Source organism: Manis javanica, chromosome 18, assembly GCF_040802235.1.
Source record: "Manis javanica isolate MJ-LG chromosome 18, MJ_LKY, whole genome shotgun sequence".
Lineage (NCBI taxonomy): Eukaryota > Metazoa > Chordata > Mammalia > Pholidota > Manidae > Manis > Manis javanica.
The window spans coordinates 2932143-2959730 of record NC_133173.1 but is presented as its reverse complement, the minus strand read 5'-3'; the positions used below and the strand labels follow the sequence as shown (position 1 = coordinate 2959730).

The 27588-nt window shown below is 49.6% G+C and overlaps 1 protein-coding gene across 1 annotated transcript in view; it reads right to left on the bottom strand.

Moving 5' to 3' along the window:
- Positions 1-25824, bottom strand: part of FSD2 (fibronectin type III and SPRY domain containing 2) — a 32025-nt gene extending 6201 nt beyond the window's left edge. The window contains exons 1-10 of the mRNA XM_037000528.2: positions 25625-25824; positions 11579-12292; positions 11333-11428; positions 9537-9767; positions 8628-8650; positions 7530-7651; positions 5649-5804; positions 3715-3849; positions 2828-2978; positions 398-531 (exon numbers count right to left, since the gene is read on the bottom strand). Coding sequence (XP_036856423.2) covers positions 398-531; positions 2828-2978; positions 3715-3849; positions 5649-5804; positions 7530-7651; positions 8628-8650; positions 9537-9767; positions 11333-11428; positions 11579-12217 — 1687 coding nt within the window. The 5' untranslated portion in view covers positions 12218-12292; positions 25625-25824. The remainder of the gene's footprint in view (positions 1-397; positions 532-2827; positions 2979-3714; positions 3850-5648; positions 5805-7529; positions 7652-8627; positions 8651-9536; positions 9768-11332; positions 11429-11578; positions 12293-25624) is intronic.
- Positions 25825-27588: the final 1764 nt, after the last annotated feature.

Below are 27588 nucleotides of genomic sequence, written 5' to 3'. Positions count from 1 at the left end.
GGCCGACGGGGCCTGGAAGGGGCTGGGCAGCCAGGTCTAAGCTGCGCCTGGGGTTGCTGAGACAGAGACGGGGAGATGAGCCGAGGCCAACGGCCCTTCCTGGGAGCTTCGCAGAGACGTGTCCCAGTGGTGGTGGTCGCCTTGTGTGAGCCACCAGGCCAATGTGACGAGCCCCTGGTCCACCCGAGGACAAAGCCCCTTGGTGCCAGGCAGCCACGGTCGGGCCCTTGGTCTCCCATCTGTAAACTGGAGCCACAGGGCTCTGGTCTCCGAGCCTGTGGCCCCTGCCTGACTCCCCGACCTGACTTGCTGTATTTTCCACTGATGACATGCAGCCCTGGTCTGCTGCAAAGTGGCCACCGTGGGTCCCAGAGAGTGTGTGGCCCAGGGCACTGACCTGTGGTGTAGACGGTAGCGGGCTCACTCCTTGCGCTGGGGCCCCCCATGTTGAGGGCACGCACACAGATGCTGTAGCTCTGCCTGGGCTGCAGCTGCACCAGGGCCTCACAGGTCGGGATGCCCACAACAGACCTGGGCAGGGGAGCAGAGCCACGGTCACTGTGGGGCGTGGCAGGGCGGCCACTCCAGGCCTCCCTCTACAAGATGAGGGTGTTAGTTGTCTCACGCCCCATCCTCTCACCCACAGCACAGCCAGGCCTCTCCTCACATTCCCCATTACCTCTCGTGTCTGTGGCCGTCTGCCCCCCAGGCTCCCCACCCTGGTACTAGCATTGTGTGCATGTGTCTGAGCCACGTCAGTGGAGGCGTGCGGGCGGGCGAACCCAGCGTGTTTCTGTCTGTCTGGCAGGTCATACCCTCTCTGAGGGCAGGGCCAGACCACATACCAAAGCACAGTGCTGGGCCCTCGGCGTGTGTCTATGAATAAGTGAGCCGGGCTAGAGCTGAAAGGCCCGCTGCAGTCACCCCCTGGAGGACAGCTGCCCCTGGGCTATACAGGAATAGCAGCCCGTAATTGCTGCTGTCTGGCATCCTGCAGCTGCTTAGCTCCTTTCAGTCCAGGGGGAGAAGAAGCCTTCAGGGTGATGCCCATTTATAGATACCACACCCTCGCCTGACGAGGCCAGCATGCAGGTCCTCCCTCAGGCTGCAGCTCCCGGCCACAGGGCATTTTACGTACTCACTCGCTAAGGCTTAACTAAGCACCTTAGGTTCCAGGCGCCATATAGGGAGGCCCTGGGGAGAAGGAATGCTGTCTCTGTCCTCATAGAGTTTACAGTAGAGGGGAAGAGAGGCATTCCTCAATCCATCACTGCAGGAAATGTAAGATGGCCATGTGACAAGCTGGCCGTGCCCTGTGGAGTGTGCAGTGGCAAGAGCTGGGCTGAGCCCTGGAGAATGACTAGGAGGTAACTGGACAGGAAGGGGACAGAGGAGTCTCCTATACAGAAGAAGTAGCAGGTGCAAGGGCCCTGTGGCAGGAAGGAGCCTGGGAAGTAGAAGGAACTAAAATATGAGCCAGACAGTGAGGAAAGGCTGGTATGGGATGAGCTGGAGAGCAGGGAGAGGCCAGAGCCCATGAAGGGGTTCAGTTTCTCCCTTCACAGCAATGGGACGCCATGACTAGATTTGCCTTGGGAGAGAAGCCCTACCCCAGATCACCCAGGTCACTGATGGGCCTCTGATGACCCCCACCACTGTGGGCTGGTCCCAGGTGTCAGGTGCTCCTAAAGTATCAGCACAAATTGCAAAGGAAATCTGCATTATTCTGGTAGCCAGAACCACTGGACCTCCCTGCCTCCTGTGTATCTCCAGAAGTAAACAGCCAAGGTCAGCCCGATATGGCTGCACACAGCGTTCTACCCTGAACAGATGACTGGGTGGGAGAGGCCAGGTTCCAAGCCCAGCACTTAGCATAGCAGAATCTGCAATCTGCCCCCAACATCTGGCCTGACCCCCGTCCCTCTGGTGTGCTCTGGGCTCCCCGGCAGGTGGGCCCTGGACCTGCAGGTGGGTCCGGGGCAGCCTGGCTGGCTCATTCCTTTCCTCACGCTCTGGACTGCCTGGTCGCACACCAGAGGGGTGTCCACGCTTCCACACTGCACACAGCTGCACTCTCCCAGGGTCGGCAGGCCCTCGGGGCAGAGTGCTGCCCTCACCTAGCTGTGACCCCCTCCAGCCACCCAGGGGTGGATGTACGCCGCCAAACAGCCTTCCACCAAGGCCACGGTGTTCTTTGCACAATGAATGCTGCCCTTTCTGTTTTTGCCTCACGACGTTTCCCCTTTCCCTTAAATGCCAGCTGGTGGCTCTCTCGGTTCCCCAGTACACCTGGCTCAGTCCTGGCCCTGGCCAGCTGCTGCCTCGACCAGGAGCACCCTGCGCCCACTAGTCTCAGGGCTCAGTCCGTCCCGCTGCTCAGCTCGGGTCTACCTGTCCCTGCTCTCCAAAGCAGCCCCCCGCCCCTGCCCTCTCTCTTCCATTGCATTTCCTTTTCCTTCGCAGTACTGTGTATCTTATGCATTTCTTTACTTTCTAGTTTTTGTCTGTTTTCCCCCACTCGACTGTCAGCTCCGCAGCTCTGTCCAGCTCTCTGGGCCATCAATGCTTTTTGAATGGATGAATAGGAAACCTTAGTTGGGATAAAAAAGCAAACCTGAGGTCACACCTTTCATTCACTTCTCATTTGCTCATTGTTCACTCGAAGCAACAACATTCCAGCAACTTTGCATGAAAACTAAGCAACCTAAAATCCAGGTTCCTGTGTGTCACAAATTCCGCCCTTCTCTCCAGACCACAGACATTTCCTAAGCTGCCACCAAGTCAGGAGTCTGGGCCTCTTGTGCCCAGAAGTGCTGCCATCACTCACTCCGTCACACCCGAAGCTCTTGGCAGCTCTGCCTGGGTCAGCTCCACCGTGTACGAGTCCACAGGGTTCAGGTTCCCAGAAGCCCAGCAAATCAGCACAGCCTCTTCGCAGCTCCTTATCTCCTTGCTTTTTATAATTGGGGGAGAAGGTGCTAAAGGCAGGAGAGAGGGGGGAACAGTGATTCCCTTCACATCCAGCCAACCTGTCCAGAGTGTGGACAAAATCACAGCTACTTTTCCCCCAAGAGGCTCAGTGCAACGCAAAAACACACCAGGTGCAATGACGGCCTGAATACTTGTGCCCCCCACCCGCCTCCACCTAAGGCATATGTGACGTCCATTCGCCAGTACGATGGTATCTGGAGTCTTTGGGAGCAGTTAGGTCATGAGGGCAGAGGGGTTCTCATGAAAGAGAACCCAGTGAGCTCCCGGCCTCTTTCTCCCTCGTGAGGACACAGCCGTCCATGCACCAGGTCGGGTTCTCACCAACACCGACTCTGCCGGTGCCTTGATCTTGGACTCTCCCCTCCAGACTGTGGGGGGTAAGCCCCTATCGCCTCCTGGCCGCTGAGTCCGTGCACCCTGTCGCAGCAGCCCGAGTAGCCCAGGACGCAGGAAGCCCTCTCGGCTGCCTCTGGAGTGGGGGATGCTTGCGAGGTTCCAATGGTGCTGTGACCCAGGGCAGGGCTTTTCAATATTTGAGACCAACTATGAGAGGACATCCCTGCCTTGCTGGGAGCACAGATTTGGTGTCTTAGGTGAAAGAAGAAAACATTCAGCAGTCCCTGCCTTTCCCAGTGAACCAGGAGCCCTGGCACGCCTGGAAAGGTGTGCCTCCTGTGTCTCCTGGAACGAGGGTCCTGCTACAGAAACAAGCGGCCCCGTTACCTGTCGTGTACACAGCATGCTCACTGGCGGGGCTGGTGCCAGCCCTGTTCTGAGCCGTGACCCAGAATTCATACTGGGTATTTGGCATAAGATTTGTCACTGTGCAGTATGTTTCTTTGACGGTCATTGTAAACTCTGGGGGAAAAAAAAACAAGAATGCAATCCTGAAAATAGGCCAAGTGGCTCTGAATTCATTGAGCTGAACTGCCCTGCAGACTACTCCTCCCATCACGGCGTGCACAGCCTCTGCGACGTGAAGTGGCTCCCTTCCCACAATCCTGCCACGGGACTGGCTGTGCCAGTGGGATGCTAACAGTTGAGAAGCAGGCAGAGGCTTGGGAAGTGCTGGTGGCTGGGGGCAGGGGTGCGGTCCTCTTGCCACTGGGAACACTCCCACGTGGACAAGCCCGAGCCAGCTTCCTGGGGGCGAGGCTGCGTGGAAAGAGGCCTTTCTGCCATCCCAGCCGAGGCCCCAGAGGCGTGAGGCCAAGCAACCCTACCCAAGCTGGCCCAGACCGGGAGAGCTGTCCAGCCAACTCATAGGATTATAAGTGATAAGAAGTATTTGTCATTTTTAGCCCGTAAGTTGTATATATGTGTGTTGTGGGGTGGTGTGTTGTTACACAGCAGATCTAACTGATACACCTCAAACCTCTGAGACCCTTGAAAGGCAGTGATGATTCATTCACCCCCCCTCTGATGCCAGTTCCTTTATAACAAAGCAGTCCCTGGAAAAGCTCTTCATAGACTGCGGCCACAGCCCGGCACAGTGGCTTCCAGGTGCCCGCACGGTTGATGCAGGGTAAAAGCTGTGCCTGATCAGATCTGACTTCCCCGTCCCCAGCCCCCCTGTGACCTCTCCCCCTTCCGTCCATGCTCTCTCTAGTCTTTATTCTGGCCACCCTCACCCTCCTCAGCATCACTTAAACTGCTCTTGCTTTCCTCAAGAATTCCCCTTCCACTGGTTCCTGGGCAGAGAAACCATCCTCTCCGGCCCTCAGGACCACCCCCCCCAACCCCGCCATGGGCTGGTACAGTGGGCAGAGCTCTGGGCAGGGAGCCTGCACAATTGATTCTCGTCCTGATTCTACCATCACACACCGTGTCCCCAGGGTTTGCAAGTCCTGCCCTGGGTGTGGGTCACCCCTCTCTGGGCCTCACCTTCCCCATCTATAAGGTGGAAATCTCCAAGACCACTTCCAGCACACTCAGTCTGAGCCCGTGTACCCAGGATAGGCCCTGCCAGGCTGGTGGGGATCCCCTGGTTCCTCCAGATGCTCAGCTGTGACTCCTGAGCTGTCTGACCTCCTTCTCAACAGGATAAGTTGTCTATTACGGGGGGTGGGGGAAGGTACCGGCCCAGCAGAGCCCCATGCCAGCCAGCTCCGTTTCCCTGGGAAGATGGTGGGCCCAGGGCTGCCCACGGCGGAGGCTGGGGGCTGATCCCAGGAGCCGGCTCCAGCTGGGAGTGTGGACCTGGGCAGCCCGTCCAGGCTGCAGAGGCAGCTCACCTCACGGGGTGTGCAGAGTAACCCTCCAGCTCCTTCCAGCACGGGTTGCTCTGGGAAGAGCCAGCCTCCCCTGGCATTATCTGCTGGAACCCAGCCAGCCCAGCTGGGCCTTATCAGGGGGAGTTCCTCCACCCTCCCGGCACACAGTGCGGCCAGAGGCTCATCCCAAGGACAGCTCTACCCTGGGGCCTGTAGAGACACCCTGGGCATCTGGGCCTGGCCTTGGGGTCCTTGGCAGGGAGGCCCTAACAGCCCAGCCCTTTCCGCACGCTCACCTGCCCCCATCCCACCCTCCGGGTGGTTCCCAGGTCACAGCTGCTCCAAGCTGCCTGGAGTGCAGATTCATCCCGCCTTTACCTTCCCCACGGCCCTGAGGGGCCCCAGCCGCTCCGGGGTGAGGGCTTGCTCCTGGCAGAGCCTCACCTGCTCGGCTCTTCCCGGGGGAGCTGTCCCGCACCGGCCGGTAGGACAGGCCGTAGCTCTCCACCGTGTCGTCGGAGTACAGGCTCCAGCACACTCGGACTGAGGAACCTGAGGCTGAGTTGGGGGCCTGTGGGTTTATCACTGGAGCAGAAGGAGCTGGGAAAGGGGGGAGGAAAACACAAAGGAGGAGCCTGGAGTAGAGATATGGGATGGGTGGCCCCTCTTCCAGGACCACTGACCCCCCAGTGCATCCATGGACTGTGTCAGTGGAAAAGGCAGCACAGGGCAGACGAGGATGGGAAGGCCGGACCTCTGGCCAAGTGGCTGCCTGAGCCTGCAAGCGACGGTCAGCACGGCCATTCCTGCCTCAGCAGATCTGCACGAGCTCGGGGAGGGGCCGGCGACTGGACCTCAGCCAAGGGAAGTGTCTGCAAGGCCTGTCCTGGGTGTGGGTCCTCTGACCCGCGCAGGCCTGCACAGAGGCAGGACGGCAGCCTGGAGGGAGCACAGGGATGAGACGCCTCTGACAGGGACGCCCTGTTCTCCTTGGGTTCCCATCAACTGTCCCTTCATAAGAATGAGAGAAGATTGGGCCAGATTGTGCTTTTCGGAACCAACTTCTGGGTCCACCTACTGAGTTAATTCTTTTCTTCTGGGTATTGCTTCTGTCCAAGCCCCCTTCCCCCAACCACCCCACCTCCCTGCACCCACCAGCCACACACAGACGCCAGCTGGAGAGGTAGCTCTGGGAGGTGGCCTGGGAGCCCGTGAGGTGGCTGAGAGGCTGCGGAAGCGAGCGGGAGGGGGTGGGCTGCATGGGACGTGGACACGGGAGGGAAGGGCAATGTCAGTGTGTCCCCAGCACTGACTTGGGCGATGGTGCCTCTCCTTCCACAGGGCCGTCCCCAGAAGGGAAAAGGACCATCTGATGGGCCCCACGGCTCAGAGAAATCCCCCCTGACCCCGTGAGCCTAAGACCGGCCCCCAAGGTTTATGGATAAGGATGTTCATTACGGTTCATCCAGAGACATCCCAGCGTCCAATAGTTGAGGAGTAAGTAAGCAAATTAAGGGATATAGCCATTAAAAAGAGGTTGTAGAAGAATTTATCAGTGTGAGACAATATTCATTATAATTGTTTTGCTTTTAAAAAAGCAGTTTACAAAACAGAATGATTCCATTTTTATTTTTAAAAGATCTGTGTAAAGGAAAAACCTAAAATGATATGTACATAACATTTTTATAATATGTTGTTGGGTGTTGGTGAGGAAGGGGAAGTGAGCTGTCAAAAAAAGCTGAATTCCAGAATTATTCTTAGAAATAAGTAATCACAGTAATATTGTTCAGTGTTACCTGGGACCATGTGCTGTACCTACATTGCCTCATTTAATTCTCACCCTACTCCCACGAGGCATTTTTATGTCCATTATACAGAAGAGGAAACCAAGACTCAGAGAGGTTAGGTAAGTTGTCCAGGGTCACACAGCTAGGAAGTGTCCGGGCTGGGGTTCCACCAGCTCTATAGGATTCCAAAGCTCATCGTTTAACCACTATGCTGGCTAAGGAAATAAAATTTGGGCTATGTGCTTGAGGTAAATCTGGCAAGAGAGCAGGTGTCTACAAATCTGGGTAGGCTATGAACAGAAAATATTTTAAGGCTGTCTGGCACCAAATGCTGGGAGAGTGAGGGTGTGTGCTTACCCCCGGGGAGGTCAACTTCTGTTTTCACCCTTACAAGCCATATGGACAAAAATGTGAAGTTAGAGGGGTAAAAAAGATCTGTTTCTAAATCTTCATGATTTTTTAAGCCACCAAAGCATCTAATGCAAAGCTCAGGGAAATCAGAAGTCGCTGTGAAGTACCCCACGGTTGAGGTGCGCACCTGGGATGGTGTTGATGGAGCCCATTAGCTGCTCCACGTCAGAGAAGTCCAAGGTCTGGTCTTCAAAGTCAGGCTGTGCAGAGATCTCCACGTCTGTTTTTGTTTTCAGGAATTTTCCAAGTCTGTTGGTACAGAAAAGACATGCAAACAAGAATGGGGGACATACTTCTTAGGGTATGTCTCTGGAGCTGGGTCACTAGTAATAAGTGAGGAGGGCCTCTTTGCTGAACTTTTATTTCTTTATTTTCACATGGTGCTGGCTACTCTCTGCCGTCTGCTCCGGTGACTGACCCAGGAGGTCACCAGCGGGGATGGGCAGGATTGGATTGTGCATCTGACGGGTCGTGGGGAACAGCATGAGCCGACAAGCTCCAGATCCTCCCCTCCGAAGACCCACCAGGTGCTGGCCTGGAAGCTCCCACTCCCACATCACCCCAGACCCCAAGACTCAGGGCTCCCTCTCCACAGGGCCAAGTGCCCTCGGCTTGCTCAGCGTGGGCCGTGGAGTGGGGCTCTGGGTCTTCTTGCACCCTGCTCCCTGGCAGTCACAGGGCTGTAAGTGGCAGGGGCAGAGTCTGATACTGGGTCTATCTTTTGCTAGGGCCCATCTCTCAACACTGCATTGGTAAAAGCTTCAGTGGTCATGCTGCTTTATAGTCACTGTTTTATTCAATTCCCACGAAACATACAGGTGAAGAAGGTAGGTCCTAGATTGACTGGACTTGCCCAAGGTCAGGGGTAGCAGGATTTGAACTCCTGTCTGACTCTATAGCATGTGTTTTCTGAAGCACCCAGTTTCCTGGGACAGCTGGGGGGCTCTAGGGACTCAACGGGATCTCAGTCCGTCTGGCGAAGGGAGGGGCTCACGGGCCTGCTAGCTGGCCTGGCCATATACTCCCTCCCAGCCCTGGGATTCTGAGATTCAGTTCTAGGGGGCCTTGTGACCCCCATACCATCATTCTAAAGCCAGTGCAATGTAAATCTGATGGGCAGACACAAAAGCTGAAACTGGGAGCATATGACCAAGAGGCACCGAGTCTTTTTGGATATCTAGAGAAAGGAACAGAAGGAGAATGTATGTCAGAACAAAAGTCTTACCTATCAGCCATAGCTACAGCATCCTGAAAAGGAGGAGAAAAGGAGAAAATATTAAGCTGATTTAGAAATAATTTTCTTTTTCAAACTCTAATAATATAAACCATTTAGGACCATGGAAATTAGGAAAAAGAAAAGTCAGCTATATCTCACACTTTAACACAACCATTCTTATAAAGCCTGTGCATTTCCTTTCCTACTGCTAGTTTTTCCCATTAAAATTAGATAAGCACATTCTATATTACAAAAGGTCTTTTAGGCCCTCGGTGTGAAATACTGTGGCCAGGTCACTGAATGGGAATGCCGTCATTTACTTAAGCGTTCCTCTATTGTTGGGAATTTTGCTTGTTTCCAGTCTCTCACCATCATAAAGAACAGTGAAAAGAACATCTTCATGTATATCACTTTCTGGGCACTCGGGATTAAGTTCGTGAGACACAGTGATATTGTGTGACTGGTTCCAAAGGTCTGAGCGTGGAGGGCTCCAAGGGTACCTCCCGACGTGCTGTCCAGCTTCGGGCAAGGGTCCTCACCCCAAGCATGGCAGGAAGGTGGCGCTGTTGGGTTCTGACCACGCTGGGCTTGGGCTGCAAGAGGCCACGCCACCTGAGGTAGCCACAACACTGAGCACCATTTTTGCTCAGCTCCACCTAAGGGGCCAGGTCTCTAGGTAGCCAGGACAGTGGGGCAAACACTCTGGTGTTGTCTGAGCAATGGTGGAGGGAAGGGGTTCCATGAGCCTGCACGGGTGCTCGCAGTGAAGCTGCGCAGACAATGATTGCAACTTCATTACCATGAACATCCGGTGCAGCCACGTGGATGCTGACCGTAAAGCCAACGCTAACACTTCCAGGCAGGGAAGGGACAACCTAACCCCCTCCAGCCACAATGCCATCTCACTTCATCACCGACCTTTATGAACTCAACCTTCTCTTCATGACACATCTCCTCTACTGTTTCCATCAGCTCTTTGCAGGCACCAAGGTTTTCTCCGCAGCTGACCAGCTGTCCGTACAAGGCCTCCAGCTTTTCTCTCTTTTTCTCCCCTAGAGCTTGTATTTTTTCTTCGTATTTTTGAGCAAGTGTTTCCAAGACCTCATTATAATGTGACTCGAAGTTTTGCTCTTGTCTTCCAAAATTCTCCTGCAAGACAGTTGACCTCAGTCACCATTTCAGTGCATGGGGTGTGTCAACCACAGAGTCATTTGGGGCATGAACATCTACCTGCCCAGAGATGTGCTAGTCCCTCCCCACTGTCTTATCGTCTCTCGCTAAGTGGCTGGGGTGGACGCAGGGCGAGCGAGGACCAGGAGTCTCCAGCTGGAACCCCAGGGACCATCTCAACAGAAAGGTCCAATTTCTCTCCAGGAAGCACTTCGCAGCACCCCCCTCCCAACCTGCCCCTCCCACCCTACCTGCCCCTCACCTTTAGCAACCTCCCATCACCATGACAACTGACCAGGGAGATCATCAGTGATGACTCAGCCTGCCCCAGGGACCGTGGACCTTAACTGGGAGGTTTGCCCTGGCCGATTCCCAACTACCTTTCCCTCCGGAGCTCTCAACCCCGCAGGGCACGCACCTCCGCTCCCTGGGGTTTGTGTCATGCAAACACTGGGGCCACACAGGCCCTCAAACCGCCCCAGAGAAAGATGAAGGGGAAGGGGATTAAGGTTGTGGCCCGATGGTGCTGTGTCATGAATGATAATGCAGGAAGGCCGGGGGAGGGCTGTGACAGGCCTCACTCCCGAGCTCAATGGATGAGAGAGAGTAATTAAAGCACATCAGCTTGCAGTCCCCCTTACTGAGATGGGGAGCCCGAAAGAGCTGTGCGGGTTCTGGCTGATGTCATTCCCATCAGGTCACAGAGACATTTTCATTCAATCATTCAGGAAGTATTTACTGGCACCTTCTATGTGCATAGGACCCGCTCAGGACGGCAGAAGGGATGGAAAAGCAGTGGGTGACTCCCAGCGCTGAGTGGGAAGGAGCTGAGCGTCCTCCCCCTGGGGAGAGTCTCTGATCCGAGCGAGCTGCAGCAGAGCGCCTAGCGTTTTGTCCTGGCTGACCAGCGCTTCCCCCCCACCCCCCCAGCACCGGAGGGGAAGGGCTTGTGCCTCAGTAGGGCACTAGTGCAGGAACAACTCCCCTCACTTTTAAGGGTGTGGTGAGGCAGGTCTAGGTTCCTGGGAAAGGGGCCTGGGTTTAGCTAATTCCTAAGAGGAGTTCCTGCTGGTGCGGGCTGAGGCTGCATCGCGGAAGCAGAGTGTCCCCACGAAGAGGGGGAGCAGCAAATCCCCGGGCCTCGGCCCTGGTCTGCCTCCTCTGGGTGGTGTGGCTGAGCAAGGGCCTCACGGTGCTGTTCTCCACACCCGCTGGGCACACTTGGGGCACAGAGGCAACAGCGGCGTGAAAGAACGCCTCTCGGCGACAGGGTGGGGGCCCAGGGACGGTGGCCCTGGGAAGAGTCCCGGCTGCAGCAGGGCTGGGGACCTGCACACAGACGACCCGCCTCCCCAGGACAGCTTGCAGTCCAGCAGGCACAGCCCACAGGGAAGAGGCTCACGAGGCGTGTGCCCACGGGGCTGAGGGGGCGGGGGCCGGGGTGGGGGGCGCAACAGCGACACAGGTTCTCCGACTCGCCGCAGGCACGGCTGCTGCCAGGTCCCCAGTGGGGGCGGAGTGTGTCCCATCAAGCGTGCTCTTACCTCCACCGCCATGAAAACCTCTTCCAAGTGACTTGCAAAGTTTTCCATCTCGATAATCTGCTTTTCCAATTTGTACATGTTTCTGTGGATTTCATCCTATCAAACAGAGGGCCGCCAGAGGACCAGTTAATGCTCCATCTTCTCTCTCTGTTTTGCAGAAGGCATCTTAGTTTTATGCCCTGCCCGCATCCTTGAGAAACAAATGCAGTATCCGGAGAAAGAACCCAGGAGACGAGAGCTCCTTACCTTGGCGCTCTCCAGCGCTTTATCCAGGGGCGTCACCTCGTGGTCTTGGTGCTGGTGGAAAGCCTCCTCCGAGGCTCTTAGCGGAGTCTTGCAAGTGGCGCAGAAGACGTCGGCAGCCTCGTCCTCCTCCTCCGGGATGACGTAGCACGCGTACTCCTCGCTGGCGCGGCCCCGGGCGTAGCTGTAGGCTTCCCGCAAGTCCTGGCACTGGCCCGGGGAGCCCCACCCTCCGCAGCCCGGGCCCCCAGCCCCGGCGGCGTCTCCACCGAGTCTCCAGTCTCTCTGCTCGGCGGCGGCTTCTCCCCTCGCCAGCATGTACGAAGGATATTCCGAAACCTCTATTCTGGGCATGTTTTCGTCCACACACTCACCGCCTAACTCATGATCATCGTCAAGTGCGAACAAGTGGACAAGGTCGTCCGCGTCCTCGTCATGGTCTCGCTGTGTCTTACCTTTCCCTGCTCTTCTCGGCTCGTGGATCACCTCCGCTTGGACTGCGTCTCTTCTTATCCCAGTGTTTTCTGCTGGGAAGGTCTGCAGTCTGTCCTCGGAGTCATACAGATCCATGTGATAAAAGTGCAAGTCCTTGGGCGCGAGAGACCTGGCCAGCTCCCGCGCCTCCCCGGCTTCCTCCTCCATGGCAGCGCCGGAAGACCTCGCACCTTTGCCCAAGAAGGAGCCTTCCTGGACAATTAAGAGTGGATACCCTGGGTTCTAGAATGCAAAAAGAGAAGGAAACCCTCATTACATGGTTGTTAGACTGGGCTCGACTCATTCACGATTTTTGAAATAATCATCTGAGCAACTTAGCTGTGCTTTTACGTTAAACCATCAAGAAAGGCTTGCTTTCTACAGCTGAAAGGAGACAGGAGAAATTACAAAGGAATAGCAACAGATTTGACTTACAAAAGTCTCCTCTACGTTAAAAAAAACTTTGAAAAGCAACTATTAAACACATTGTATAAATTAACTGAAAAAAATTAAGATCTCAATAGATTCCTGTGCGAGGACAAGTCACAAAATGATTACTTGTACAAAAACATTTAGAAAATAGTTCATCTTCATGAGTAACAGAACAAATAAATAAGATGCCATTTTGCCTTTCCAGCTAGAAAACATTTAAAAATATAATAATGATAACCAAGGCTGGGTACGGGTACAGCGAGGTGAATACCTTCACATGCAACTGGCTGGAACGTACATTGGCCCCATCTTTCTGGAGAGAAAATTTGGCAACAAGGATAGGAGCCTTAAAAATACTCACTCTTTGAGCTAGTAGTCCTCTACCAGGACCCTGGGGAAAAATCTCTCAAATATAGGGGAAAATTATTTCTATATATATTTTTATATTGTAAAAATATTTATAATAGCAAAAAAAAATTGTAAAGCCCTAATGATTAGGAGAATGGTTAAGCAAACTAGAATATGTGCACCCCGTAGAATATGATGCAGCCTTTAAAATATTAGGGAGAACAAATGATAACTTGGAAAAAGACTTACATGTTACTCTGTTTACAAAATAAACAGAACACTCAATTCTATATAGACTGTGATGCCCACTATTTTAATGGAGACAACATAAACTCTAGAAAGAAATAATAGTAAATACAACATTAAATACTATTTATTAGTAGTAAATACAATAGAAGCTACTACTTATTAAGCACTTACGATATGCTTTTTCTGTGCTAGGCAGTTTATATACATACCTCTATGTGGTAGGCACCATGACTATCTCCCTCTAACAGATGAGGAAACAGTGGCTTAGAGAGGGTACCCTGTGCAACATCACATGGTCAGTAAGTTATTGAATTGGGATTTGAACCTTTGTGTGGTGGCCAAGGGACTGTGCCAGGCAGATATCCAACTACAGGGCATGTCACCGACCTCGGGTTACAGCCGCACTCTGAAATCTGTCATCACGTTTGCACGGAGGGTGTGCTTCCTGTGAGCATCTCTCCGTCCAATGACAAAGTGTAGCTGGGACATGAAGGCAGATCTATTTCTGATTGACACATAACATCTCTGGTGGCAAATTTTGGCTGGAGGACTCCTTGACAGCCTTTCTCAGAGTGCATGACAGATTAGGATGATTCATCTGAACTGTCCTTCCTTCTTGCCTTCACTTGAGGTCAGACTGGCACCTCGGTCTGACAGGTCTCTCAGCTTTTCCTATCTTCCTCCCCATTTATCTCACACAAGTGATTCTTCCAATAAAATTTTTGCATTTAGTATCTGCTTCTTGGAAGACCTGGATTAACACAGTCTGTTGGACCCCAAAGTCCTTTCTTCTTGGCACAGAACCATCACTACGTTATATTATTTTTCTGTTGTAGTTTTACTGATGCATAATTCATATGCCATATAATTCACCTGTTTAAAGTATAATTCATTGGTTTTTAATATTTTCACAAAAATTAGCAATGATCACCGTAAGTTCATTTCACACCATTTTCACCACTTCCAGAAGAAACTCTCCACCTTTTGGCTCTTACCACCCACTGGTATTGATTCTTCTTTCTTTCAATGTTTGGTACAATTCACCAGTGAAGCTATCTGATTCTGGAATTTTCTTTGTGGGCAGTTTTAAAAATTATGACTAATTCAATCTCTTCATTTCTGAGAGGCCTATTAAGACTGTCTATCTCTTCTTGAGACAGTTTTGATAGTTTGTGTCTTTCTAAGAATTTTTCCATTTGACCCACTTTGAGGGGTGGCGGGTCACTGGTCCCAACAAAGTCTGCGTGCTGGGTTGTAGGGGCAGGAGCTGCTTTTTGAGGGGATGTGTTGGATGGGGTGAGTTTGCAAGGAAACACCAGGGCAGGGTGAACGGTGCTAGCAAGGTAGACAGAGAATGCCAGAACTGGTGTCTGGCAGTGTCAAGCCAGCTAGGCTGAAGGACAGCAAGAAAAATGGCACCTGCCAGCACTTCCATTCCCAGAGAAAGTTCTTACAGATCCCTGCTCCTCCAGCACATGCCCTAAAATTAGTCAATAAATCTCTTCCATGTATAGCCAGGTGCTTTTCAAACTGCTGCCTCTGTGCTGGGTCTTGGCGTGAGTGAGGCTGTGCATGGGCTCTTTAGAAGTGGAGTCTCTGGTTCCTATAGCCCTTGGCTCTTCTGGAGTCACTGGAAGCCTCACTGACTTTCCAAGCTCACAGGATTAAGCCCTGCTGATTTTCAAAGCCAGATGCTATGAAGGCTTGTCTTCCTGGTACAGATCTCCAGGGTCAGGGGTGCCCAGTGTGGGGCTTGAACCACTTACGCCTCAAGGAGGAACTCCTGGCCTGTGATATCCCTCCTGCTTGTGGGTCACCAAGTAGGGATGGTGTAGGAAGAGGTACTGGCTCCCAACAGACCTCCTCTCTACTCCTTCTACCCTTCCTGATGTGGTGTGTTCTTCATATGTTTAGGTGTGGAAGGGCTGTTCTGCTGGTCTTCAGGTTGTTCCCAGAGAGTTGCTCTGTCTGTATTTGGAGCTTCGGCGTGTCCATGGGAGACGACTTGGATCTTCCTTACTCCACCATCTACCCCTTGCTCCCATTTATGTCAGTTTTTGGTTCATGTATTTTGGTGCTCTATTGTTAGGTGCATATACAGTTACAATTGCTATATATTCCTAATAGGTTGATCCTTTTATCAATATAAAATCTTCCTCTTTATCTCTAGTAGTACTGACACCAATACTTCAAATTGGCCTTTCACTTAGCCTACCAGAGGTTTTGAAATTCCACATAAATGGAATCTTACAGGGCAATGTAATATTCGGGACAAGTGAGAGGCATAGTTTTACTTTAGTAATAAAGAAAAGCACTATTGTAAAGAGAGAATTTACATAAAGCCACTACCATGGGCTTATGTCCAGAGAGACCAGCTACGAGAGCGAGTTAAGCATCTGGAATCTGATACTCTTGAAATCATCCATGCGCAGGAACTCCTTGGAAATTTGTATGTACGTGTGTTGTAATATGAAGAGGAGTCGTGCGAAGTCTGCCCTTTGAAGCAGTGTGACTGGGAGAAAAGCAGCAGAAGGGATGGTAGCAAGAAGGGACAGCCAAGTGGAGAGATTATATTTAGGCTTGGAGAGTGTATTGGCTACCTATTGCTGCATAAAAATTTATTCCAAAATTTAGTGGCTTTAAACAGTATTTATTGTCTTGCATAGTTTCTAAGGGTCAAGGAAGCAGCTCACGAATGGGTAAGAAACAGTTTTTTAAACTGAGCGGTTTCCAATTCTTTGCGTTCAACAAAATGGAAGGAGGATCTAATCAAGTGGCAGCTGATATGTGATTAAAAATTATTTTCGATGATAGATCACTATGTAGCTTTTGGCATATATTTCAGAAAGTCCAAAGAATTGAGTGACATTGCTATAATAAAGCAGCTTTCCATCAGTGCTTACATCTACAAAGTGAGAAACAGGAAGACAATGGCCACTAATTTCTGTTGCATTTAGAGTATGTCACTTCCATCCATGGATACATGAAATAACTTAAAAAAAAAGTCCCACCCACCTCATCAAAAGATGCATTTCCATTTTACATTTTTAGTTTAGTAATTATTTGCTAAAATTTGTAATGTATTTGTGTTTTTTGCTTACATGTTACTATAAATGGTATTGGTGAATTAATCCAAAATAAAAAAGAGGTTATTATTAGAGACTTAAAAGTCCAGGAAGATAAGGAAAAAAATTTTAATCTCATGTCAGCTATGTGTATTTTTTAATAGAAAAGTATCATAGATGATCAATAAAAACTTTCAAAGCGTAGTAAATAATGCATTAGGACTCCTTCCAAAGAAATTCAGTTGGCCAACAGGCACATGAAAAGATGTTCCACATCACTAATTATCAGAGAAATGCAAATTAAAACCACAGTGAGATATCACCTCACACCAGTTAGGATGGCCAACATAGAAAAGACTAGGAACAACAAATGCTGGCAAGTATGCAGAGAAAGGGGAACCCTCCTACCCTGCTGGTGGGAATATAAACTAATTCAGCCATTGTGGAAAGCAATATGGAGGTTCCTCAAAAAATTAAAAATAGAAATACCATTTGACCCAGGAACTCCACCCCTAGGAATTTACCCAAAGAAAACAAGTTCTCAGATTCAAAAAGACATATGCACCCCTATGTTAATTGCAGCACTATTTACAATAGCCAAGAAATGGAAGCAACCTAAATGTCCATCAGTAGATGAATGGATAAAGAAGATGTGGTACATGTACGCAATGGAATACTATTCAGCCATAAGAAAGAAACAAATCCTACCATTTGCAACGACAGGGATGGAGCTAGAAGGTATTTTGCTCAGTGAAATAAGTCAGGCAGAGAAATACAAATACCAAATGGTTTCCCTCATTTGTGGAGTATAACAATGAACCAGAACTGAAGGACCAAAACAGCAGCAGACTCACAGACTCCAAGAAGGGACTGGTGGTTACCAAAGGGGAGGGGTGGGGGAGGATGGGTGGGGAGGGAGGGAGAAGGGGACGGTGGGGTATCATGATTGGTGCACATGGTGTGTGGGGGGTCACGGTGGGGACAGTGTAGCTCAGAGGAGACAAATAGGGACTCTGTGGCATCTTACTACACTGATGGGCAGTGACTGCAATGGGGTGCATGGGGGGACTCGATAATAAAGGTGAATGTAATAACCACATTGTTTTTCTTGTGAAACCTTCATAAGAGTGTATACCAATGATTCCTTAATAAAAAAAAGTCCTTCTGATAAGTTAAATGGAAATAGAAGCTCAAGGAGAAAAAAGAACAAGTAAAATTTCTAATGTTATGGAAGAGTTAGTTCTTTTATTTTTTTGCATAGTAGACAAAGGGTATCAGATTGCTATAGTATTTAAGAGTCTACAAAATAAATTTAAAAGTTATGAAATGGTTCTTTTTGAAAAAATGGGTATTTGTAATATGACAGAAAGTGTATCTTCTGCAACTATTTACACTTTTTAAAATATTTTATTAAGATATAATTTACGTACCATAAACTTCACCCTTTTACAGTGGACAGTTTAACATCTTTAGTAAGCTCAGGGTTGTGCCTCCATCACTACTTATCTAATTCCAGAACACTTTCATCACCCCATAAGGAAACCCCATGTCCATTAGCGGCCACTCCCCAGCACCTACTCCCCCAGCCCCTGATATTCTGCCTCTCACCACCATTCTACTTTTTTGTCTCTAATGCATTTGCCTATTCTGGGCAGTTCCTATAAATGGAATAAATATAATATGTGATCTCTGGTGTTTGGCTTCATTTTCACTGAGCATGTTTTCAAGGTTCATCCTTGCTGTAGAATGCATCCTTTGCACAGCCAGATAATATTCCACTGTAGGGATATGACATATTTGTTTACCCACTCAACTAACTTGATGGACACCTGGGTTGTTTCCACTTTTTGGCTACTATGAATAATGCTGGTATGAACATTCATGTACAGGTTTCTGTGTGGACATATGTCTTCATTTTTCCTGGATGTATTCTGAGGAGTGGAATTGCTGGGTCATATGGTAATTATAATCAAACTTTGGAGGAACTGCCAGGCTCTTTTTCAAAGGGGCTGCATCATTTTGCATTCCCACCAGCAGGGCATGAGGGTCCCAATTGCTCTATGCCTCCCTCAACAATTGTTGTTGTCCATCTTTTTAGTTGGAGCCATCCCAGTAGTGGTGATGTGGCACCTCATCATGGTTTCAACTGGCATTTCCCAGATGGCTGATGACGTACAGTATCTGTTCATGCACTTATTGGCATTTGCATATCTTCTTCAGAGAAACGTTTATGCAAATCCTTTGCCTATTGGGATGGCTAATTTTGTCTGTCAACTTGGCTGGGCCATGGTGTACAAATCTGTTGTTAAATCTTTCCTGGATGTTTTTGTGAAGATGCTTTTTGGATGACATTGAAGTTTAAATTGGTGGACTTTGAGTGGCTGTCATCTAATCAACTGAAGGGCTTAATAGAACAGTCTGATTTCCCTGAGCAGGAAAGAATTCTGCCAGCAGGAGGCCTCCTGACCGAACTGCGACCCTGGCCCTTCTCTGCGTCTCTCGCCAACCTACCCTGTGGAGTTCAAGCCTGGCAGCCTCCGTAACGGCATGAGCCAGTTCCTTAAAATAAATCTCTCACTCATTTTTTATACACACACACACCCTATCAGGTTCTGTTTCTCTGGAGAACCCTACTACATCCATTTTTTTAATCAGCTTATTTGTCTATTTATTGTTGAGTTGTAAGAGTTCTTTACATGTTCTGGATCTGTCCTTTATCAGATGCAGTTTTTATAAATACTTTCTCCCATTTTGTAGCTTGTCTTTTCACTTTCTTGATGTTGTCCTTTGAAGCACAAAAGTTTTTAATTTTGATGCAGTCCAATTTATCTACTTTTTCTTTTTGGTGTTGCATTTATGGTTTCTTATCTGAGAAACCACTAACTAATCCAAGGTTGTTTAAACTTCTGGTAAAATTTTTTAGGTAATGTAAATGTTCTAAGGGGGTCCACAAGCAAAAAAGGTTTGAAGACCACAAATCCATGAACAAAAAAGGATGACTTTTTTAGAGAGCAGGCTTTTTTTCCATTTAACTGCATAAGTCACAAACAGGTACAGTTGACGTCCAAGTATTGGCCTAAATTTCTATCCACCAGAATTGTACTATTATCATTAACCTGTACAAGCACTCTGAGCAACAAATTTCCTACATAAAGCCAGGAATTATACTAGCTGCTTATCTTATTCCTTGATATCTTTTGAAAATAACTTCACTGAAGTATAATTTGCATACCATAAAATTCACCTGTTGTAAGTGCACAGTTCACTGATTTTTAGTAAAGTCCTCAAATTCCTCAACCATTGTCACCATCCAGATTCTAATGCTCCCTTTAAAAAAATTGTGGTAAAATTTGCAACAACATGGATGGAGCTAGAGGGTATTATGCTCAGTGAAATAAGCCACGCAGAGAAAGACAAGTACCAAATGATTTCACTCATCTGTGGAGTATAAGAACAAAGAAAAAACTGAAGGAACAAAACAGCAGCAGAATCACAGAACCCAAGAATGGACTAACAGTTACCAAAGGGAAAGGGACTGGGGAGGATGGGTGGGAAGGGAGGGAGAAGGGTGGGGAGAAGAAAGGGGGCCTTACGATTAGCATGATTAGCATGTATAATGTGTGTGGAGGCACGGGGAGGGCTGCACAACACAGAAAAGACAAGTAATGATTTTACAGCATCTTACTACGCTGATGGACAGTGACTAGTGGCGTATGTGGGGGGGACTTGGTGAAGGAGGGAGTCTAGTAAACATAATGTTCCTCAAAAAAAAAAAGTTATGGTAAACCTAATGCCTTTTTAAAAAAAACTAGTATCTCTAAACCATTCCAACAGAACACATATTCAATAGAGTTTTGAGGTAAACAACAAAAGCAAAAAAAAATATTCAGGATACAGCTCACCACTTTTCCCCCAGCCACAGCCTTTATGACCCTGACAGCTCCCCTTAATGTCCATCTGTGGGATCCCGGCCAGCAGCCAGCTGTCTGTCTGACCACTTGTTCTGCAGCTGCAGGCTCAGCGGCTTCCCCTGTTAGCTTTGCTTACCTTTCTGCAGTGAAGGACTTTGTGACCTCTGCTGACTGTCCTTCCAATAACCATTCCAAAGCTATTTTTAAAAATACCATCCATTTTTCCTTCCACTATCTCCACTTTGATTGCTTCTTTATATAACATTTTCTGATGGTCTAATCATGAAACCCATGGCCACTGCCTGTGCTCTGCTGACCAGGCCATCCCACCCACGGACCCTCCTTCTCCCCGGGCTCAGCTGTGATCTTCTCCTTGGCCACTTTCTGCTGGAACCTTTGCTGAGTCCCTTCTCTGGGCTGCTCCTTGCACGCTGGAATTCCTCAGCTTCCCTCCCAGCTCCTCCTCTCACTCCACCTGCTCCAGGTGATCTCGTCCATGCCCACAGCTTCTGTGCCCCCTTTGCTGATGGCACCGAATCCCCGTCTCTGGCCCTCAGCTCTGCTCCAAGCCAGAGGCAGGGTTTAGAGGAGCTGCCTCCCTGGCCACCCCTTCACCTCAAACTCAGCATCGCCAGATGGAGCTCATCGCCTCTCATTTTCTCTGCTTTGTTATGTGGTGTGACATTGACCCTGTCTCCCAAGCTTCAAGCCTATGATCACCACCACTGGCCACACTAGGGGATGCCTGGAGGCCCAGCTGGCCTGCAGACTTCCAGAGAACCCACTTCCTTCAGCGCCTCTGCCCTCCGGCCGTCATGCCTGTGATGACCTGAACTGATCATCTGGGTGCCCACCCCCTTCCTGGATGCTCTTGCTATAGTCCTTCAGTTTCACCCCTGCTCCTCAGCCTCCCTCTGTGGAGACCAAGGATCACACCCCTTTTCCACCCACGCCCTCAGGGAAGAGTACTTGCCTGAGTCCCAGGCTGGTCCGAGATGACATTCTGCCCCTATTTTATACCACTCCCCAAAATTAGCTCAAAACAGAGTGAAGACTTAAATGTAAGACCTGAAACCATTAGACTTCTAAAGAAAACATAGAAAAGCTCCTTGACATGGGTCTTGGCAGTGATCTCTTGGGTCTGACATCAAAGCACAGGCAGAAAACAAACAAGTGGGACCCCATCACACCGAAAAGCTCCTGCAGCGAAGGACACGGTCAACAAAATGAAAAAGCCACCTACAGAATGGGGGAAAACATTTGAAAACTAGCTACACTACAAGGACTTGATATCAAGAGTATATAAGGAACTCACACAACTCAATAGTAAAAAAAAAACCCCAATAAACTGATTTAAAAATGGGCAGAGGACTAAAAAAAGACATTGTTCCTGAAGAAAACATACACATGGCCAACAGGCACGTGAGAAGGTGCTCCACATCACCAACCCCTAGGGAAACGCAAATCAAAGCCACAGTGAGGTATCGCCCCACACCTGTCAGAACGGCTGGTGTCAACAAGAGACGGTCAGTGCTGGCGACAATTTGGAGAAAAGGGAGCCCTTGCATATGCTTGGTGGGAATGTAAGTTGGCACAGCCACTATGGAAAACAGTATGGAGACTCCTCAAAAAACTAGAATTGCCATATACCCATCAATCCCACGCCTGCATATTTATCTGAAGGAAGTAAAAACACTAACTCACAGCTATCAGCACTCCCATGTTCACTGCAGTATGAGTCATAACAAGAAGACATAAACAACCTTCGTGTCCACTGATGGATACACGATAACACTCACGTGCACACACATACACGGTGGAATATTATTCAGCCATAGAAAGAAGGAAGCCCTGCCATTTCCACCAACACAAAAGACTTTTGAGGGCATTATGCTAAATGAGATGATTCAGCAGAAAAAGACAAATAATGTATGGTTTTTACTTATAAGGTGGAATTTTAAAGAGCTGGAAACAAGGAAAGAGTAGAACGGTGGTTGCCAGTGGCCTGGGAAAGAGGAAATGGGATGACGCTGGCTCAAGGGCACAACTTCCAGTTGTCATATGAATTATCTCGGGGCATCTAATGTACAAGCTGGGTGACAACAGTAAACAATACTGAATCATATACTTGAGATTTGCTAAGAGAATAGATCTTAAATGTTCTCACCACACACATAGAAAAAGGTAATTATGTGAGGTGATGACAGTTGTAACTAATCTTATTGTGTTGATCATTTTGCAACATACACATGTAAAAACTCACATTTTATACCCTAGGCTTACACAAAGTCATATGTCAATTATAGCTCAATAAAGCTGGGGAGAAAAGATTATCCCCATTGCACGGAAATAATGTCTCCCCGTTAACAAGTGCTTTGCGCCCCGGCAGGCAGCGTGGAGGAGGGGAGGCAGGGAGTGAGGAGCTAGATCTGGAAACAGCACCTGGGCAGACAAGAGGCACGTGCGTCCTCTCCAGGGGCCTCTTCTAGCCAACAGCAGCCGTAGGTCTCTCGAGGGTAGGAGCAGATCTGCTATTTTCACTCCCCCTGAGCTCCCGGCTGCTGCCTCTGCTTCAGGGGTGCTACAGGCCCCCCTGTCATGCCAGGGTTTCAGAAGTCCTGGACCCAGCATGCTCTGAGGCAAGAGGGAGCAGCCCCCACACGGGTCATCTGCGGAAGCCCGAGGTCCTTCTGAGGCTCCCACTGATGCCAGCACGTGCACGTGCCACACACCACTTGTTGCCCCAGCACTGCCAGTCCACGGAGCTACAGAGGTGTGCATTCAAGGGCATCCAAGTGAACGGGACTGTGCCAGAGGCTGGGGGCACCATGAATGAGACCCAATTCCTGGTGTAAAGAGGTGCCAGCCTGGTGACTATGTGATTACCCCTTCTGGGGCTGGTGCACAGCTTCTCAGACACCACTTCACCCCCGTCCTGGAACCCCAGGATACCTCCTCCTCTTAAAGCACAGGATCTGGTTCCAAGGGCCAAAACCATGTTCCCCTCTGTGGCTCCAAGTATCACACCTGAACGTCACCTTAAAGGCAGAAATCTTCCTTGACACCATCTTGTCTGCAGTCCACCGGGTGTGTGCCCCGTGGCTCACCTGAGTGTCCCTGCCCAGCACACAGCACGGCTCAGGCTGCTTCACTCAGGCTGAGGCAGCAAGGCTGCCTGTCCTGCATTCCGAGGGCTCCCTTACGGCAGGCCCCAGCTCCCTGGGAGTCAAACACCCCCGCCCCAGCCCCGCCTCCCGGGCGGTCTCACCCTCGCCAGTGGAGGCAGCTGCTCCTCACCTGCTCCGTGTTCTCCCACACAAGGGCCCCGAGGCTCTGGCTCAGGCTGGTCTTCCTGCCCGGAGAGCCCCCCGCTCCCGCCCATCTCCCCACTGCTCCGTGAACCCCTACCTATGGTGCACAGCCGGTGCCTGCCACATCCTCAGGAGGGCTACTGCCCACCTTGTATCCTTTCATAATCACCTGATACCCACTCCCTTCAGCACCCACACCAGAGGCCAGGAGTTCATCCTTGACGTCACCCAGTCTAATCAGGGCCCATTAAGGCCGACTGTGGGTCCATCTGCTCACCCTCCAGATAGCATCCCTCCACCCCTCTTTGTACCCCTTCCTAAGGCCACTGCCCTCTGGATTCTGAAGACTGCCAGCTGCATTCTGTCTCTGACTTCCCAGCGGTGTAGCCCCAGGAAAATCATCTTAGGCCTTTCTTTCATGAGTCCCTGAAATGGGCTTACTAACAGCATCTACCTTGATGAGTTGGCATTGAAATGCAATAACAAAATGCGTGTAAAATGCTTATGTACCTGCCCAGGGAGGCCTTGAGAACTCTGGCTGCTGTTGGTGTTACCATTATTATTATTATTGCTATTATTTGGACCTTGGCCTCTCTCATCACGTTAGTTCAGAAGCCTCCCACCTGGTCATTCATGGAGGGTGGGGACCAGGGTCAGAAAGTGAACACTCACAGTGGCGTGGAATCACCTGTGGCCACTGGAATCATTCTGTCCCTGCAAAACAACTGATGCTGGGAGAAGGCTCCCTATCCAGGCAGCCACTGGCTGTGAGACCACCCCTCTTCACAGCAAGGGGCCCGGGCAGGCATGTGGAATTCTGGGGATGGAAGGTTCCTGACAGAGCATCCGATTCAATTTCCTGATTTTTGGATAGCAAAACTAAGTGTTTGTGAAGGTAAAGGGCTTGCTGCGGCCGGTTCATTTGACAAGGACTGATCTGGAGCCACTGCTGGGTGCTAGGCGCATAGCCAGGCAGGTAAAGAGTTGGATCTGGACCAAGTTTTCCACTAAATCACACCACCTACGGGAGGAGGAGCAGCCTGTTAAAAAAACACTCACACATCCATGGGCTACTGAAAGGGAGAACAATCAAATTCTGTACTACCAGTAAATCATCATGGGGAATCTCAACCAGAAGCTGGAATGTGAAACGCCCGACTGAACTGTCACGGAAGCAGGAAGACTGGAAAACACTGAGCACAAAGGCTAATAAAACGAGTTCTTCTGTGGCAGCATCTGTCGTTCAAACACACAAACGCAAGCGGGTCTGGGTGCTCAGCATCAAAGTGGGAATTTTCCAACATCCCCCCACAGCTGATACTCAACACCTTCAGCACCCAGATGCTTTCAGCTTCTTAACAAAATATTCAGAACCTGGGGAGAAAGGATCATTAAGCTGTCATTTTACACATGATGAAACTGAGGCTTACAGCATGAAGTACTAAATCACAACCTATTAGCTAGACAGCTTCCATTCTATGCCACTGGGCTGCAGTTAAAAAAAAGACTTTTGCTAAAGTTGGGACTTGTGTTCTGGGCTTTAATTAGAGAAGTGCCCCCCAAAATGTTTTGCAAACTTCTATGAGTCATGGGCACCTCTGAAAATCTGAAAGCTGTGAATACTCTCCCCAAAAGTGAGCCCATAAGGGCATACACATAATTCTGCATATAAGTTTGGAAGCTCACTGTAGTCCTTACCAATTCCTGACCCATAGCTACAGAAACTTGCTTTAAAGGATTGGCTGTACAGTTATGCAAAATGGTTCAAATCAGCCTTACAGGCACAGTCCAAACCTGAAAACTTCCTGTGGGATGAGGGGGTATGCAGAACAGATGGAAAATGATTACAATACTTTCTTGGTATTTGAATCAAAGCATAAAATGATTTGTCAGCATGCACATGCAGGTTAAAGTAAAATATATTTATCAACTAAATATCATAGCCAGATGATACCAACATTTAGGGCTCCAGGGTGTTCTAGCAAATGGTCTTCTGCACTAAAAATACTCTAAAGACACATTGCAAGTGAGAGCCGCAGAGGCTTTCACACTCTGCCAACACCACATCCAGTAAAGGTGAATCCTCGCTACAAGAAAGCATAGAAAATGTTCACACTGGTTTTTGGAATGTATACATTTGCAACTTAGGGTATCTCTTCTCACCTCAAGGAAAGACACTGCATTAACATTGTGGCATTGAGTTACTGAGTTTCCAATAATATAGTTTGCATCAGAGGAATATGACGATCCAAAACTTGCCTGCTCATTTAGAGGTCCAAAAGTTCTTCTTTTAACTCTGAGGCCCTGGATAAATTCTAGAAAACAGCAGTCTTCAGCCTTCTTTCTCTTCGGGTGACCTCTATGTGTCCTGCAGGCGGCCCCTCCTGTTCTACACCAGGTTCTGCAAGTGGGGACGCAAAGGCGTGGTAACTGAGCTGGCTCTGGCTGCAAATAGCAACAGGCCTGCCTTGAGTGAGAACCCAAATATAGACCTGCCGGGGCTGTCTTGCCCCTCCTACAGCTCAGGGGTCACCAGGAGAGTCACATGCTTTCCCTTGAGTTACGCCATCCACTGTGGGGATTTGAGTCCTGTGGCTCCTTGAGGGACTCAGATGGCTCGTTCTGTGTGAGGGCTGGGGGCCGTCATGGCAAGGCATGAGGGTGGCAGGGGCCACGCAGGGCAGGCCAGCCTCTGAGAGCCCCCCATGCTGCACACCTTCCACCTGGGCTGAGGGGCTTTTTCCAAAGTGTTTTGAACACAACTCTGAAAGTAATCAAATGCACCTTAATTTTTTTCTCCTACCATGCCAGTAGCATTTACTCGGGGTGGGAGGTATTCCCTTCCCTGGGGAATCCAGCAATCTCTGACTCTGTTCCCTGTTGGGAAACACACTGTCCGAGCGTCACTTGAAGGCATAGGCCCCATTTAGTAATTCAATGTACTGTCCAATATATTAATTAAAAGGTCACCCTTCATGGAGCCAGCATCAAAATCTCCCCTTTGTGGCTTGGGCCTCTTTAGCTGCCCTGGGAAAGGAGGAATGGGGTCAACCTCTCTCCCCACCCCTCCTCCCTAGCCGCTGGCTGGGCCGTGGGGTGGAGGTGCTCAGGTGATAAGACAGCTCCTATTTGATTTGATGCCATGGGTACTAGCTTTGGGCTCTCTGGGGCAGGCAGATGCATACAGTGCTCGCTCCCTAGGAGCTTTTGTACATCTCTGACGGTACCCATTATGGAGACTTTTCCTCTTAAGTCCCCATGCTCAGGCTGAGAACCACTCTATTCTTGGGGGTCCCTTGCATTCCTCCTCCACGGCCAAGTGGACCACCTCCAAGATCTCTCACATAACGCAGCTGGCTCTCTTAGGCGGGGTCTAGTTGGCTCCGTGCTGGCTCTGTCTTCCTGCTGGCCTACCCGGATGCTGGGAAGCAGGCCCCCTCCCGGTTCCTGCAAACTGGAACGCAGTCGCCTCTTCGGTCCTGCCACCGAAGCAGCCACCCCCGTTGCTTCAGGCCACTGCTGGACCCCCTGCCAGAAATGCAGCCAGCTCTCTGAAGGATACTTGAAGACCCCTCACTGGGCTTGGGGGTGGGGGCTGGGACCGCCACCCCCACCCCCCAACTGTAGCTGTCTCCAGAGAACTCCACCAATCTCCCTCCCAAACATCCTCTTTTCTTTACTCGGATCCCTTTATATTCTCTTCCATTGGCTGAGAGCATGAATTGGACTCTAGACCATTTCCTTTAAAAGTCTGCATATGGAGATTTAATCTCAGGATTTTACATCTATTGTTTTTGAGGACTCAATCAAAGTTTCATTTTAGAAATGCTCTTATTGCCAGGTATCTATAAAATAAAAAATATTGGAGCAAAATTAAACATCAAAAGCAAAACAAATGAAAGAAAAAATTATGCAAAGACATATGTACAAGAATATTCAGCACAAGGACTGTCTACATTGGGAGAAGATTGAGACTAATCTGTCTGTGGTTAAGATGTAACTCAAATCACAATAGTCAACTCAGTATCAGCAAAAATTAAAAATAATGACATAGATGTCTATTTCTTTAATGTGGAAAGCTCCCACAATGTATTTGGAAATAGAAAAAAAACTGCAAACTTTCATTACAGTGTGTAAACACACACACAAACACACACACACACACACACACACACATAAAATGAGAGCAGGGTTTATTTCTTTTGAGTTATTTCACTTTTTTC